The 17,035-nt window shown below is 41.5% G+C and overlaps 4 protein-coding genes across 4 annotated transcripts; 2 read left to right on the plus strand and 2 right to left on the minus strand.

The window, feature by feature from the left end:
• Positions 1 to 372: 372 nt before the first annotated feature.
• On the minus strand, positions 373 to 5,569 carry cfap45 (cilia and flagella associated protein 45). Its single transcript, XM_088300941.1, has 12 exons — positions 5,442 to 5,569; positions 4,931 to 5,032; positions 4,764 to 4,864; positions 4,230 to 4,374; positions 3,984 to 4,154; positions 3,438 to 3,616; positions 3,227 to 3,356; positions 3,017 to 3,163; positions 1,290 to 1,403; positions 910 to 1,103; positions 620 to 844; positions 373 to 548 (listed from the first exon to the last, which is right to left on the minus strand). Exons 1-12 carry the CDS (start codon positions 5,442 to 5,444, stop codon positions 488 to 490), a joined length of 1,572 nt encoding a protein of 523 aa, XP_088157067.1. The 5' UTR covers positions 5,445 to 5,569; the 3' UTR covers positions 373 to 487.
• A 286-nt stretch (positions 5,570 to 5,855) lies between these two features.
• Positions 5,856 to 11,387, plus strand: slc37a4a (solute carrier family 37 member 4a). Its single transcript, XM_088300238.1, has 8 exons — positions 5,856 to 6,927; positions 7,032 to 7,264; positions 7,894 to 8,137; positions 9,057 to 9,215; positions 9,343 to 9,428; positions 9,835 to 9,948; positions 10,033 to 10,171; positions 10,895 to 11,387. The coding sequence occupies exons 1-8, from the start codon at positions 6,780 to 6,782 to the stop codon at positions 11,065 to 11,067; spliced, it is 1,296 nt and encodes a 431-aa protein (XP_088156364.1). The 5' UTR covers positions 5,856 to 6,779; the 3' UTR covers positions 11,068 to 11,387.
• Positions 11,388 to 11,574: 187 nt separating this feature from the next.
• Positions 11,575 to 13,131, minus strand: trappc4 (trafficking protein particle complex subunit 4). The gene is made up of 5 exons (XM_088300240.1): positions 12,728 to 13,131; positions 12,249 to 12,423; positions 12,071 to 12,174; positions 11,853 to 11,979; positions 11,575 to 11,747 (listed from the first exon to the last, which is right to left on the minus strand). The coding sequence occupies exons 1-5, from the start codon at positions 12,900 to 12,902 to the stop codon at positions 11,669 to 11,671; spliced, it is 660 nt and encodes a 219-aa protein (XP_088156366.1). The 5' UTR covers positions 12,903 to 13,131; the 3' UTR covers positions 11,575 to 11,668.
• Positions 13,132 to 13,135: 4 nt separating this feature from the next.
• Positions 13,136 to 16,385, plus strand: rps25 (ribosomal protein S25). Its single transcript, XM_088300241.1, has 5 exons — positions 13,136 to 13,211; positions 13,789 to 13,878; positions 13,945 to 14,128; positions 16,138 to 16,236; positions 16,321 to 16,385. The coding sequence occupies exons 1-4, from the start codon at positions 13,209 to 13,211 to the stop codon at positions 16,230 to 16,232; spliced, it is 372 nt and encodes a 123-aa protein (XP_088156367.1). The 5' UTR covers positions 13,136 to 13,208; the 3' UTR covers positions 16,233 to 16,236; positions 16,321 to 16,385.
• Positions 16,386 to 17,035: the final 650 nt, after the last annotated feature.

Raw genomic sequence — 17,035 nt, forward strand, 5'->3', positions numbered from 1 at the left:
ATTGTGTATCATTTAAGTTAAAAATAGAATATATTGTAACTCCATTGACTTTATTTACTTATTTAACTTATCGTAATCATTCACCTAAAGTTGGGGGATTAAGGTTTCTTCTTCAGCCTGTGTCCACAATCTGTCAACTAAAAATATTGTTTCTGCTCTGACACCCGTAAAGCAGAAACGATATTGGATCTCAACCAAATGAAATGATAGTCAATCAAAAGACTGAATTTGTTTATTCAACCATCACAGATAAATGTGTTCAGTGGTTGAACAACCTTAATAGTACAAACATAACACAATTGGAAGATTCCAGGTGTGATGAATCACAGTCTTCCACAACCTTGCATTTGTAGCGAACACTGCCATTATTGAGTCACTACATTTAGGTTGTACCAATCACCATCCGCTCAAAAGTGTGCCATGTTTATTTGTAGATCATGTTGGAGGTTTTTCCTTGTTGATGCTGTGTAGACTTAATATGAATGAATCACAGCAGCCAGGCTTTCCTTTCCACTTCACTGCAGTACTTCTCACTGAGCCCCGTTGCCCTGCACATGGACAAAAAATACATTTGATTTACACAAGTCAAGTCAAGTCAACATGTGCCACCTGTACTTACTTGAGCTCCTTCAGCTTCTTCTGTTTGATGTCATTGATGCGCTTGCGTCGCTGCCGGTCCTCCTCGCTCAGTTTCTCCGCCTCCTTAAAAGTCTCTTTGCGCTTGGCGACGTTAGCCTGCTGCTGCTCCTTCACCTGCTGTCTGATGCCCTTGGCGTGGCGGAGTGCTTCCTGGCGCTGCTTTTTGTCCTCTTCCTTCTGTCTGACACTCGCCTCCTGTTGAACCCTACATGGGGCACAAAGCGGAGTTAGCAAAGGAGGAACAGAAATCTGGTTTCTGTTGTCTCTCACTTTAAAACCCTCTCGAACTCGGCCTTCTCTCGGCCGGCCTCCATGGACAGGAGCTGCTCTTTACGCTGAACTTGCTCTAGACGAGCAGCTCTAAGCATGGCCTCCTCCTGAGCTTTCTTGGCAGCCAACTCCTTCTCCTTCCTCCTCCATTCTCTGTCCGCATTCTCTTGGTTCCTTTTGGCACGAAGCTCGTCCTTTCAAATGAATCCACACACGGTTAAAAGGCATTTGGAGTAACGGTTCTCATCTATTTCATTGCTGTAAATCGAGGCCCCCCTTACAGGTTTTCACTAGCTGACCCAGAAAAACAAAGAATTACAGAATTAACCATTCAGAATTAAAATTCTTGAGCAAATGCCCCAAAAGTTGTCATTCCTGACCTGATCGGCCTTGTGGTCTCTCGCTCTCTCCTGCTGAGCTCTCAGCCTCGCAATCTCCAACTCCTTCTCCTTCTTCATCCTCTTCTGTTCCGCTTCGTACTCAGCCTCTCGTTGCTGCGGGAGATATGGAACTTATTGGTAATACTAGCAAATAGGTAAGAACCCATCCATCCAGTTTATATGGCACTTGTCCTCATTTTGTCACAGGTAAGCTGAAACTCACCCCGACTGACTTGAGGGAGAGGGGCGGGGTACACAATGGACTGGCTACCACCGAATTGCACAAAATGCACAAGCAGTACAGCAGGGGTGTCAAACTCATTTTTGTGGACGGGCCCCATCATAGTTATGGTTGCCCTCAGAGGGCTGTTATGACTGTGAAACCATATAATGTGTATGATCACCTTACGTTATCACATACACACAATAAATGGATGGAAAGCAGTTTTGAAATCAGAAGCCAGTAAGTAAATGCTTGTTCAAAATGTTTTCAATTTATTTTAAAAGGACAAATAAATGGCAAGATCTCATATCGCAATGTTGTTAAAAGTCAAGAAAATGTGCTATTAACAGGAAGTTGACACACATGATTTCCCCTTCACGGGCCACATAAAATGTGGTTGCGGTCAGATCTGGCCCCCAGGCCTTGAGTTTGACACCTGTGCAATACAGTATAGATCATAGGTTCTGTTCGGTCATAATGGCCTCACCTTCCCAATCGACTTAATAATTGAGCATCAGATATTGAGCAATAACTGGCTGTTGTTTTGGTTGTTGTGTGCATGCAGGGAATATTTGAAGTGTTTGGTGCAGGCGAGAGTGCGGTGTGAGTACATGTTTTACTTGTGTTCTCCTTGTGTATTACGGGTGGTGGTGTCTGGCCAAAAGAATCCCCAAGCACCTGACACTGGTGAGAGGATACCGGACTGGATCAAATGGAGGAACATGCGGGGGTGGTCACTTGGGCTTTTACTAACTTTGAGAACTGGCATTTGATTTTTTTTCCCGACGGTTTTGGTTTTGGGATATAGACGTTTCGGTCCATGCTTTGTATTGTAGGATTTAACATGCTTAACGAGCTAAAGCTTTACACCTGTGGAGTTGCAATGGTTTCACCCAATTGGCTGTCACATGTTTAAGGCACCAAGTAACATCAATGTTAACGCAACTGTTCCAGACGCAACGCTCCGTCGGAAATCCTCAAAGGCAACTTTTTTTTGGTACTTTATGTTTTTTTATTTGGAGTGTTTTTTGGCACTTTGAAAAACTAAAAAGAGAAAAGAAAGTGGACCACCTGGAGAAAATTGCCTCTGCTATTCACTATACATTGCTCATTCTACTATTTATGTTGTTAGGTAGAAGTTAGCTGACATTTTTTCTCGTTAGGAATCGTTACAGGTCGTCAGACAATGCCGCTGTCTTTTTTTAATTGCAATGAGAGAAGCACAAGTTTTTGGAAAGCCAATAAAGCCACGGTGCTACTGACTATCTAACTGACTGGATGCATATTATTGAAACTCACCTTGTACGTGCGTGTCGATTTCTTTGGGAGCAGCAAAATGTGAACCCCCCCTCCCAACCTAATGCCCCCAATGGGGTGTGCTCTGGCATTAAAACTGTCAGCATCCCTCAACTTCTGATCCTAGCGTCAACCCTGTTCAGGAACCCCATCAATAAAACAGCAGTACAATAGTATTTCCTCAGCGTCATGGTGATGAAATTCTAACCAATTTGTTTTTGATGTATTCCATTTCTCTCATGTCTGCCAGCTTCTCCTCTTCTCTCCTCAGCTCCTGTGCCCTCAGCGTGTCAGCATTAATACGCATGACCTCCTGGTGCAGACGCTGTTGTTCATCCCTCTTTTTCTCCAAGGCCTGGAACAATACAGGCAGTGAAACTCAGCTGCATATTTTACTGACCATCTTATTATGTGGTACCATGAGGTCCTCCATGTTCATCCTGGCTTGCTTTTCTCTGGTCTGATGTTTCTCCTGCTCTTTCAGTTCTTCTTGTACCAGCTTCTCCTCCAGACGCTGCTGGATCTGCTCGAAGATTTGTTGCTTCCCACTGGACAGCACACACAAGACACATTCTGGATGCCATCAGAATGAGAACGGTGGTGGGTTTTTTTTGGAGCTGAGTGATCACCTTATCCTCTCTTGCTTCCGCAGTTCATCAATCTGCTCCACCCTGTCCAGAAGCCTGCGGCGCTCAGCTTCCATCATGGCATCGAGACGTTTCTCCTCCTCCAGCATCTCCATCTGGATCTGCTTCTTCTCCTGGATTTGAGCGTCACGTGTGGCTTGGCACTGAGCACCAAGAATCGCCTGAGGAACCCGCAGACATGAAGTTTATGACTGACAGTGGTCCTCAAACCATTTACAGATAAATATTTAGCTCTCCCGGTACCACAACCATGACATTGATATAACACAGGGGGCATCAACCTGGTGCCCGTGGGCAGCATGGCCTAAGCACAGGAAGTTGAAAAGTTGCCATCATTCTAATCCTGGGGTGTCAAATTAATTTAGGGTTAGGGTTTACTTCATTTAGAAGTAAAGACTTTGCGATTTTGGTATTTTAACCACTAAGTCAATGCACATCATTTGCTTTCATGGGCCACATAAAATGATGTGCCGAGCCTTGAATTTGACATATGCCCTCCCATCAAATAAGTGCCTTAACTTCACCAACCTTGTTGAGTTCCCTAATCTCCTCCTCCTGCTCCATTCTCAGCACATTGGCTCGCTCCAACAGACGCTGAGCTCGCTCTTCGGCCTCCAGCTCCACCTCACTCAGAGCCTGCTTCTCCTGACGGCACATGTCAACCTCCAACATCTGCCGCTTCCTTTCCTCGGCTGCCTGCTATTGTCAAGTATGCAACTGTAAATGCATTTTAAGGTAAAGTTCCGAAGTTAACTATTTTGGAATATTTGCTACCATTTCTTTCTCTTCCCCACTCTGGTGTGCCTGCTTTAAAGCCTCCTTCTCCTCCTTGGAGAGAGCCTTGGATCTGAATGTGATCCGCTCAAAGTCAGCTGATGGCAGGATGATGGACTGTCCAGAGGGATCGCTGCATTGAACCCTGACCCCACAGGAATATATTGTTTGTTATACCTTCTGTTTAATCACAGTAAAACTACAGACCCCAATGGAAAATCAAACGGGCTCAGATAATCTCATAGGATACACATAAGGGATGACATCCTTCCAAAACCTTTCTATACTTTTCTATGTCCTCGTTGTGTTTGCAGGTGTGCAGCCTATCCCAGTGGTTTTTGGGCGAGAGCGAGGCTACACCCCAGACTGGTCGCCAGACAATTGCAGGGCACACGTAGACAAACAACCATTCACACCCATGGCAAATTTAGTCTTAAGTGAACCTATTGTGAATGTTTTAGGAATGTGGCTGGAAGCCAGGTCATATTAGAGCCAGATATCAAGGAAATTAAATTTAAAAAATGTATTGCCTACCTGAGATTGCGTACAAGGTCTTTGGTGACAATTTGAATAGTCTTGCCGATCTGCTTCTGCGCCGGCACATCCTTTATTTTCGATGCCAAATGTGATGATCTCTAAACAACAATGACAGGCTTATCTGACAGTTTAACAGACGCAGGAGTTGAAGGACACACACTCACCTGCGTGTTCTTTCCAAACAGGTTTTCATCCACCTGGGAGGAGGGGGCTCGTGTGCGGTAGCGATGTTGTCTTCTCAAAGTCGAAGTGGAAGAGGTTTCACTCTGCAAAGTTTTTTTTTTTCGATTTGCAGAAGAAAGAAAAAAGTGCCTCCTTTTAATTTACAAACGTCTCTGTTATTATTAGTATTGATTATTTGTTATTATGAAAAATAAAGCAATGGTCCATTTAAAAATAGAAATAATTTTACCTTTCCTGTGTTCTCTATTTCTTTCTTTTTATTTTTGCTGATATTCCTGATAAAGTATATAGACTTCCATTTATGAACCATAAAATAATTATGTATTGTAAAATAAAATGTGTGCTTTTTGTAACGTGTATGGCAGATTAATAGTCGTACCCCAGTCCCACCAAACCGCTTTATCCTTTCTTACATTATTTGCAAAACAAATTACACTATGGCAGAATGAAGACAATTAAAACAGCGCGAAACAAAACAGTTCAAAACCATACCATTTTCCTTCATCCGGACATAAGCCAAAACAGAAAAATATTTTAGGGTAAATAAATAAAAAGGAAAAAAAACAAACTTAAAAAAAAAAAAGCTAAAGTTGCCCAGAGAATTGCCTGTGGCGCGTGACAAGGAACCGCTGGGTAATGTTGTCTTGTTGCCATAGAAACACAATGACCATACTGCAAAGAAAAACCCATAAATTTGTTGGCGGGGGGATATATTTAGTAATTTCGAAAGAAATAAACTGAGCTAAAAACACTTCAAATGGTAAGTGATATACCGTTGTTACATTTTATTCTGTCGTTTTTGTAGTTTGTCAGCCTAGTGTCGTGCTTCAACACAAAACCCACACGGGGGCGCAAGAGTGCCGAAGCATTAGTGTAACCTCCCCTTAGAAAAACAAAGAAGAGAAAGCTGAAGCAGGCGGGTCTTACAGCAAAAGTGAAAACGGATGGATGAGTAAACTGAATGATAGGAATGAAAACATTATGTTGTGGCGTTATTTGTGCATATAATGGATTTTTTTTTTTAAAAGACAAGAACGTCCGCATCGGCTCGCTATTATAGTATGCTAACCTAGTGCAAGTGAACAAACGTTACAATATGGACAGGGCGCTATCAATTATTAACAGCTTGTTGTTCGATGTCGAAGTTACTTTAAAATGCATGTAATGAGTTACGTCCCTAAAAAAAGATGTTTTCCTTCGTGCGTTCAGTGGTAAAAGTGTCACAGTTTCAATCACGCCTCGGTGAATGTCGACAAATAAGCGGCGCTGATTGGCTCAATTGATGCGGAAACGTCATTGCAACTGTAGTTCATTCATAGACTATATTGTTCAAATCGAATGAACCGTAATCAGAATACAGCAGGGATCACATTGTGTTCAATTTAGAAGTTTGGTTTTAAATTCTTGCTTTATTCTACTGTGAAAAATGTATAATAATAAGCGGCAGTAAATTATTAACTTTATTAGTCCAATGTTCCCATAACATCCCCAATTGAGCAAACGGCATCACCAATCAAGGTCATTGTTAAATGTGCATATTTTTGCAAAATAGTGCCAATAATTTTTGTTCAGGACTATATTCTCATAACAAACAACATACCTGACATGTAAATACCCACCTTGGACCTGATTAAATCATTTCGAGTGTTTGGAAGTTGACCATTAACTTGTACAGATTGCAAACAGTCCAAGCAGCAGCTGCTGCTACACGGTAGACCTTGAAGCAAAGTTCACCGGAAGGCACCGTCTGCTGATCTCCTCTCTTATTTCTTTTTTCAAATATATACATATATCTGTTTTTTTGTGTTTTTTTAATATATATCTTCAATCATGGGTAGGGCGAGTTATGGATACTATCGGGGCACTATATTTTTGGCCATGTTTGTTGGCTACTCACTTTACTACTTTAACAGAAAGACATTCTCTTTTGTGATGCCTTCACTGATGCAGGAAATTGAACTGGACAAGGATGATCTGGGTATGCATGATCATTTTGCATTTTATTTCTTCCCTTATTTTGTACCATGACTGTTACATTCATGTACCACAACCTCATGTTGTTTTTGTGATATGCTTGCTCAGGCATGATAACCAGCAGTCAGTCTTTGGCCTACGCTATCAGTAAGTTCATCAGCGGAGTGCTTTCAGACCAGATCAGTTCCCGTTGGCTTTTCTCTATTGGCTTGTTTGCGGTGGGAGGCATCAACGTGGTCTTCTCCTGGTCATCCACCGTGGCCATATTCTCTGCCCTGTGGTTCCTCAACGGCTTGGGCCAGGGTCTCGGCTGGCCTCCCTGTGGCAGGGTGCTGCGCAAGGTAGCACTGTCACACGTCTTCTGCATCTATAACATACACATAGGTACACATGCACATTTTAATGAGAAATGCAAAAGAGTTAGATAATACAATGATACTTAATTTTTATGATTTTAAGTGCCGTTGACTACTGTAGTGGCTGCTGTAAATTGCAGTGTATCATATTGAGGAGGGGGAAAATTATTTATGAACAGCTCTGGTGTAGTACAGTGCTACGCGGCTCTGCTAACTGCAACCACTATATCATTTTGTTTTTGTATATGTATTTTGATCACATACATCTAATCACCTGCACTTAAATCAACACTAACAAATGAGTGAATTCAATTAATTCATCTTTGACAGCATTACTCTAAAAGCTGCTTCTTGGTTCTCATTAGATTGGGCCATTAATCTCTGAAGCATTAAATTAATTTGATGTCTGTGTCTGAAAGCAGAAACAAAAGTTATTTGCAGGAAAGCATTTGCCATGATTTTCCATGCCTTGTTTCCCTAACAGCAGCCAACAGCAACATGGGGGAAAAAAAGCAGAAAAATGTTGACGTGTGTGAACAGGCCCTACGCCAATGGTTTCTCCCATCAGGTCCGTTACAGGAATGACAATGACAGTATTTTATGTTTTGTCTTAGTGGTTCGAGCCCTCTCAATTTGGAACATGGTGGTCAATCCTGTCATGCAGCATGAATCTGGCTGGAAGCTTGGGTCCCATTATCGCCTCGGTGCTGGTCCAGAGTTATAGCTGGAGGACCATCCTGTGTACGTCCGGAATGATCTGTGTGGTGCTCTCCTTTGTCTGCCTGTTGGTCATCAAGAACGAACCCAAGGATGTGGGGCTACCTAATATTGAAGCGGCAGCCAAGAAGAGCAAAGGAGGTGAGTATACTGACTCAGAAACACTTGCTTCACACACAGTGGACACTCTGAGGTCCAACAAGCTGAATTTGTTCCATGGAAAGCTTTGTCACTCTCTGAATCATCTGCGGAATCAAGCTTTTGTTGATGCTGAGCTCCAGTGCATACCTTTCAATAATTTCCCCGGCTTCGCGCCAACACCTGCTCTGGGAGTTCATTGCTCTCATCAATGGTGGTAGTAAGATAAGATAAGATGTCCTTTATTAGTCCCACAATGGGGAAATTTGAGAGTACGAGTTCTAGTAGTAGGCCTCGTAGTAGGCCTTCGTTTGACAAGATCAGATCCAGATAGCATGAATTGTACTACACTTTGAAGCAGTGTGGCGGCCATGAATCTCAAACTGGCATGAACTGCATTCAGGGTCAGAAGAAATCTTAGCCAGGTGGCAGTTCTGCAACCCTGCTCGGAATATTGGTTGAACTCAACTGTAGTACCCTCACTTTATTCATGACTTTATTATGTCCTAACTAAAAAGACGAGGGGTGACCATGTTCGGCCCTCGAGTGCCCCTATCAAGTCTGTTTTAGATGTCTCCCTTCTCCAACACACCTGATTCAAATGGCCAGGATCGTAATCTAGCTTCTCATATCTTGCTGATGACCTGATCATTTGAGTCAGGTGTGATGGAAGCGGACGTCTAAAACAGGCTGGATAGGGGCTCTCGAGGACTGGACATAGGCACGCTTATTGTACACTATTGTCGCACTGCATGTAAATAATGGTTGATCATTCTGTGGCCGTTGTACCCTTCATACCCCTCATGTGGACTGAGCTACAATATGTGGTGGAAATTTTATTCCATGTGGATTATTATACCATGCTTGCATTCTTTTCTATCTACTATAGGTAATTTTCTCTTCCACCATTTGTCTCCTTCAGAGTCTTCCAGTGATGAGAGCACCCTGTCTGAGTTCCTCCTCTCCCCCTACCTGTGGCTGATTTCTGTGACCTATCTGGTGGTGTTTGGGGTGAAGACAGCCTGCACTGACTGGGGACAGCTGTTTCTCATTCAGGACAAGGGACAGTCTACACTGATGGGTATGGAATATTGATGGAAAGTGACATTTTAGTTGCATATGGATATCATAGCGTTGAAGAGCAAGTTTATTCTGTGTTCTAAGTGCTGCGTGTTGACTGCTTTGTGTTCTGTCTTTCGTCTTCATAGGTAGCTCATACATGAGCACGCTGGAGTTGGGAGGTCTTTTAGGCAGCCTGGCAGCAGGTTATTATTCTGATAGAGCTGTGGCCAAAGTGAGTTAGCAATCCACACACAACCCCAAACCCAAACTGTTTTTTTAATCCCCTCTGTCGCATTATTTGTGTTTTGTTTTACACATATACACTCAAGTTTCGCAAAGGTTCAATTACACTAGTCGGCAAATTTGTGCATTTTTTTTTAATCAAAGATGTAAGTAAACTTTGTGAGATTATTTTTTCACGCTTATTTCGAATCTGCCCTCGTTCTTTTTCTCAAATATATCACATTAATAATAATGACTGGGGAACCTCACACAAGCACAGGGAGGATTAAAAATTGAATTACCGTAACTGAAATTATGGTGCATGAGTGACAGTAGTAGTCTTCAATATTAAATATTTCACACCTGTAACATCCACTATACTCACCTTCTCAACCAAATTTCCCTTCTGTGTACAGCAAGGCATCAAAATCTACGGCAATCCTCGCCACTTTGTTTTGATCCTTATGATGGCAGGAACGTTTGTGTCCATGTACCTGTTTAGAGTCACGGTCACTCCGGATAGCCCGAAGGTAATTTCTGAAACAACATGAAGGTATTGTATGAGACAACGAGCATAATTCATTGGAATTAATGTTTACTGTGTGCATTTGAAGGCGTGGATACTCTTTTTGGGTGCTGCTTTTGGTTTCTTCTCGTACGGGCCAATAGCCTTGTTTGGTGTTATAGCCAATGAGAGCGCCCCATTCAACTACTGCGGGACATCACATGCTATTGTGGCCCTCATGGCTAACAGTAAGTGGATCACATTTTACGATTCGAGAGTACGATTAGCCTGGATTTTTTTTTTTTTAATATAATGACCCTTAACTAATAACTAATTGGATACAGCATGTTTTACAGAAATACAAACACAATGTACACGAAACTTATAGAGGAATGGTACACCATGGAACAATCTATTTAATCATTTTCTTTCAATCCATTGTGATGGTTGTCTGGAGAATTGTGAGTTATTCTTCTAATTATTTTCAAATTTGAGTCAATCTGGTACCATTAGAGAGCGACCCTACCCCAAAATTAGATTGGCACTGCCAGTCTGTTCTTCATCTTCCATTCCAAGGAAGTGGCCTGCGAGCCGCGATAAATGGCCTATATCTTCTCATACCTAACGTTGCTGACTATTCTTATTGGGTTTAACAGTAGAACTTGATCAAGTCTCCTCTAACAATTCATACTAAAAAAATTAATTACAGCATGTATCATTCCTACTCATATCGTATCGGACGATATCGTAATTACTCTTGGTCGCAATATTGGTACTGGATCGGAAGTGTAAAATGTATCGGGACTCCTCCAGTGATTATTAGATATTTGCTGCAACAAGTCTAAAGATACACAAATACTTTCACTCAGTATTCTACGTGCTAAATTTGTCAACTCTCCAAAACTGAACTTGAATATTTTGCTTTAATAATCTAAAGATAAGAAACTAAGCAAAGATTATTTCTTCCTCAGTCGGTGGCTTCCTCGCCGGACTTCCATTCAGCACTATCGCCAAACACCACGGCTGGGAAACGGCCTTCTGGGTTGCCGAGATTGTCTGCGGCATCACAGTCGTCTGCTTCTTCTTGCTGCGTAACATTCGCTCTAAGATGGGTCACGTGTCCAAGAAGTCTAAAGCGTCCTAATTTACCAAAAGAAGATAAATCTGACGCCTTCATTGTATTATCTTGATTTTTTTAAACACATTTTTATACTCATCCTGTTATTTTCAGCATGTAAAATGAAGTAAAAAAAAATCGTGACATGCTTATATCCCAGAACTGCTACACTCTCGAAGCACTGCATCAGTAATTAACAAGAGAATTCCTGGAATACAGTGGAATCCCACACCCCAAAGGCAAACAATCAGTTCCTTGATGCTGATTGGTTTCCAAGTTGTTCTTATTTCTCGTTCTTTTTCCCCCCCTCAAACTGTCACTGTCATAAAACCGTTGTTAACAGGCAACATTTTGCTTACATGTTACTTATTTTCAACTTAAGAGGTTCTACCAGAGAAGTGTCTCCTCAAGCAGCTAGGAAATGACAACAGAATCTACTCATAAGATTCAACCTTTTTTTAAAACAAAAAAACAACACTTGAATCAGTAATACTGGCAATTTTCAGTGTTCCCAAGAGCTGCCTTGCAAACATGTTTGAGACTTGAAACATTATTTCAGTTTTAATAGTATTTACAAAACAATCTATATGTACAGTGTAGTCATTGGCATCCTTCATTCGTTTCTGCTTTATGAGCCAGATCCAAAGTTTCCAGCCTTCTCTGCAATCTCCAGTGCAATTTTTAAGTTCTGATCAAATAGTTCACACCTGGAAATAAAAAAATCAAACATCATATACTTGACCACACAGGACAATGGGGAAAATATTTTCAATATTCCATGTTGTACTGGGGTGAAAGTTGACCATGCGTACCTGATTGGCATCTCCAGTGAGTAGAATGGATTCTTTAGCGCAAAATCTGCATAGATCTCATAGATTTTCCTGAGGAGAGCATCAATGCCGGCTTGTCGCGGGTCTGCCAGCACTATGAATTTTATTCCTAAAAGGACACAAAAGTTTATTTGTATACGGGTGGTAATCTGTCAGATTTATTTATTTTTAGCTGGTAGGACATCAGCTCAGTGTGCCACCTGTAAGAGTCTGGAAACAGTGGAGTTTGAACACATCCGTTTCCAACATCTCAATCCCTGAACTTCCAACCTCTGGAGAGAGCTGTGATCCGATGGCAAACAACCTGGGGAAAACAAAAGAAGAAGCAAACGTATGAGATAATTATAAATAAAGCCAGAAATAATGAATATGACTTACGAATGGAACATAGACGCGAGCATCAGTTTCTCATTGGAGCTGAGTCGGGCCCGTCCGAATCGAATTGACACTGGATAATTGGACTGATCTTTCAAGTATTCCAGAATGTCCTTCCCATCAGCTGTACTCTTTCCCATCACATCAATCCCATTGATGGAGAGAACTGCATGGCCAACTGGAGGGAAACAATTGAATTAGACCTACTAGAGAGTTACCGAGACAAATCAACAATGGTTTGGTTTTGGGGGGTAGTTTTGCTATACATAATTTATTAGTAGCACATATTGCATAGCCACCGTATTTTTACGCCAGGATATTGTGCAGTGAAGTAGAAGAGTATCATATAGCTAATTTTGTAACTTAGACTATAACATTCAACCTCACACTCACTAAAACATATGAGATTATGTTTCTATTCACAAACAATCAGGGTCTGAGCTAACAAGAATGCTAGTAAGTGCTAATGTCTGGGGCATTACCTTTGATGCCGTCCCTCTGCCCAAATGACACGACCACTTTCTCGTCGTGATGCTTGAGCACCAAATCTAAAGGATAACTAAACGTCTTTTCGGCCTCTGCTCTCGGCACATAGTTGTCATACTGGTAAATTAAACCTCCAGCCTTGTTCACTACATACACGCTGAAGATCACCATCTTTGCGAAGTCTTCGGCGCCTGACAGGCACAGTCACGTGACGATAACACGGGAGGAAATTTACTTTTGGGTTTTACAATTTGCTTTCCCCACCGTTGTTAATTGTCCCGGGTAATTTTTTGAAAAGTGTTTTTTTGCGCTGAGAATTAATTGTGTTTCCGCAGATTCATTTGTGGTGGGAAACGGAATAATTACGGGAGAACTCAAATTCCCATAATCCTCTATTCCCCTTCCGCATATACGGGTTGTCTATTTCATTTTCGCACGGGCTTACTTCCTTTCGCTCCGACATCTTGACGAGGAAACATGGTGAGCACAATTAGCGCGACTTTAAAACAGTTAAAGTGAACAAATCCACGTAATTCTTATAACTTCCACTGACAAATGAGCAGTCGGGATATATCGCGAGGCGAGTGTGCTTCATTTCAATTGAGTAAAATGGAAGTTAACGCTAGAATAGAATAAGCAGACGCTCGTTAGCTTCTGTGCTAATTCCACCACGCTTTCATACAGCTTGTAGCCGAGGAAGCCATCCAAAACCCCCAAACAATGGCTCTTGCCCTCGCATTAGTCCCGTTGATAAGATGACACACTAGCTGATTAATACTTGAACTGTTCGCCAACTTTACATTTCGAACGTGTTTATTCTCTTGGAGACACCAACAGGGCCTTGCCATGCCGGTGATGTGTGGAAGTCTGCGTTCTGATCTACTAGCGGATTGATATCATGCTGGCGAGTTTCGCGCTGTATTACTTGTGATTGCTTATAACCGAATGTTTCTAGCGGCATGCAAATGTCACTACTTGTCAAACGTTGACATTTTCTGATCTGAAATTTGCAATGGGAACTGCATGCAAGTTGTGACCGACCTTCCCCACTTTTCAGCCTCCCAAGACGGACAAGAAAAAGGACGCCGGAAAGTCCAAGAAGGACAAGGATCCAGTAAACAAGTCTGGAGGCAAAGCCAAGAAGAAGGTATTGACTTGTGAAATTTGGGTTTCTCCTGGCTTCACTTAACTTTGTTTTGGTGTGTTTGAGCAGAAGTGGTCCAAGGGAAAGGTGAGGGACAAGCTCAACAACCTGATCCTCTTCGACAAGGCCACCTACGAAAAGCTGTACAAAGAGGTTCCCAACTACAAGCTTATCACACCTGCCGTTGTGTCAGAGAGGCTGAAGATCCGTGGCTCCCTTGCCAGGAACGCCCTGCAGGAACTGCTCGCTAAAGGTAAATCTCAATTGAAAATCTTCATGGTTAATAATCATAGAACCTGTCGTGGATAATGTAAAAACAACTTGCGTACAATTCATACAGGTGAAGCAGACAATATGCAATCCAACATTAAAGCAACAACAAGTGTAATAATGATTAAACCTTTAACACTGAACCTCTGTACCTTTAAGTGTTTGCAGTCAGTGGCCGTTTTCGCCAGCACTATGAAGACATAGTAGTGGTCTGCTTGTATTTTATCAAATGGCACAAGAGCATGGAGTCCATTTCCTCATAACGATCACAAGCTTCAAATCAAAGTTGTTTCTTTAAAAAAGAGCTACAATAGTGACTATTGTCTGAAAATCGGAACAAAAACCACACTGAAAAAGGCAATTAAAGGTGATTAACAGGGCTCGATGATGGGGGGGGGGGATAATTTTTGTTTTTTATTGAGATTGAAAGCATGATTATTTAATTCATTTAAAAACTAAGCATTTATTCAACTATTAAAACCCAACAACTCTAAAATGTTAATTCATTCCTGCACGTAGAACCATGTTCTTTTTGTTAAAAATACAAATTGACCTTGCATCAAGTGAAATTCGAGCCTCTTGCATTTTCATTCCGCTACAGCGACAGCTTAGATTCTTTGCATCTTTGCTCACATTGAGGCATAACACTTATCTTGTCGTCAAATTTATTTCATTTTGTTATTTTCACAAAGTTGGAAATTACTGGACTAACCTGGGATCTCAGGCTTTGTATTTCATGACATAAGGAAATGTGTGTTGGGGTGACAGATCCAATGGTATTTTTTTCTAATCCTTGAATTTTTAAGGAAAATAAAATTCATTGAATCTTTCAAAACATGGAAGATATAATAATTAGAAATAAACTAAATTGAAAATGAAGTAAAATAATATGTATCGGCTCTAGGACACCCGTGACCTTCGTGAGAATAAGTGGATCGGATAAATTGATCCTAAATGCAAGCAAAAACAAATGCCAACAATTCCTCCATGTTTTGGCCTCATAGGGGCAGTGTTGTGAATCCAAAGTTGATGCCAATTTCCCTTTAGCATTTTAATGGGACCCTCCATTGACATTAGCTTTAGCGCTAGCCATTAAAAAAAAAGGATGTTTTGTATTTGCGCTGTTCTGCTCATTGTTTTTCTTCAACTATAACGTTTTAAAGATCGAGAGAAGCCAAAATCTAAATCAATATGAAAATTTCGATTAATTATCCAGCTGTTGTGCTTAACTGCAGCAACAGTTTTGCTCTTTCACCCCCGATGACTACTGTGATCTCCGGCAGTCACTGAAACACCAACACTAGCCAAAGCCACCTATTCTGTTTTTGATGGGTGGAAATTCATCAGTTTTTCCCTTAGTCCCATTTTAGTGTTGCCAAAAGTGAAGCCTGTAGTTAATCCAGTGATGCTGACTAAAATGAGGTTAAGTGGGGTGAACTGATGTCACACATTGTGTTTGTCTAAAATGTATGTGGTGTGAAATGTTAAACTTCCTCCAAATTGTGGAAGAACTTGAAATGTAGGCGCTTTCAACTTGGACTCTTCCACAGTAGGGCGTCCTTAGAGACAAAATGTCCTCCCCTATTAAACCGTGGGGGATATAGCTCTCCCACCTTTTTTTCTGTTCACAAATTGAGTTTGCACCCCCCTCAGTGCTGAGAACGGTCTTGGTACAATTAGACTGTTCTCTTGCCTTTTTATAGAAGTTGTTAAACCTAAAAATTGGATTGAAGAGGATGATCACAGTTTGATTTTCTCCAATATTGTAACAAAACATTTAAGTGTTTTCCCGTAGCACTTAATTGGCTGTGACTTGCATCTTAAATATGCATGCTACTTTGCTGGAGGCCTTTTGCACTCCCATTTGCTACGGATGCGTTTGTGGGTGACAGTTGACATCACCCAATGGACATTGCTGCTCACGTGCTCTACATACATTAAACATCCAAATGGAACTCAAAGATTTGAAATATTTTTACCACGTTGTTGCAGGCATGATCAAGCTGGTGTCCAAGCACAGAGCCCAACTCATTTATACACGTAACACCAAGGGTGGAGATGAGGAGGTAGCAGCAGAGAAAGCATAATCAGGTAACAATAATTAAAAAAAAAAATTGATGTCCGTGCTTGTTCCTACTCAAGCCTCGTCTCACCTGCTGTGTTTTTCTCTTTCAGGTTCTCCTGTTTGTTTCCTTTGATGTGCTCTTTGTAATGGAACTTGAATAAAATGTAAAGACAAAGCCTGGGCTGTTTAGTTTGCAATAGATAAAATCCAACCTCTGCACACAGAATAATGCAAAGGAGTAGTTGAAGAACGTCCTTCTTTTCTCCCAGTCATGTGCCAAATGTAACATTGTGATCTTCCCACCTAGTGTGCAATAAATGTTACTGGGGTTTATGAGATGGAGTCCTGCCATAGAAATGCACTGAGTAGTAAAATTACCTTTTGCCATGCAGTGCAGCATTGTTTATCAGGGGGTCTAGTTCCAGGCCTCTGCATTTGACAAAATCTGCATAGTGGAAAGCAAATATTATATTTTAAAGTTGCATGTACATGCTTCATTACCATTATATCATGCATGTGACGTGCAGGTATTATTTTTGTGCATGTGAGGTCACCATAAATATATCCATCCATTATCTGAACCGCTTATGAGCGTGGCGCACGTCCTCAAATCTATACCAACAGTTTTGGGCCAATAGGCGGGCTTCACGCTCAGCTGCACTGAATGTGTTCATGCCCTGAACTGGTGGGTCTGCATTGTTGAGTGTCGAGGAAGTGAACCTCTGAGTCTGAGGCTACCAGCAGGTGTGTTAATGTCTTTGACTTTAAAGTATTTTGTTAGTTTAATACAACACAGTGGTCTTATTTTCAGTTCAAGGTGGATCA

This window comes from Idiotropiscis lumnitzeri, chromosome 7, assembly GCF_059441095.1.
Source record: "Idiotropiscis lumnitzeri isolate Australia: NSW breed Sydney's pygmy pipehorse chromosome 7, RoL_Ilum_1.0, whole genome shotgun sequence".
Classification (NCBI taxonomy): Eukaryota; Metazoa; Chordata; class Actinopteri; order Syngnathiformes; family Syngnathidae; genus Idiotropiscis; species Idiotropiscis lumnitzeri.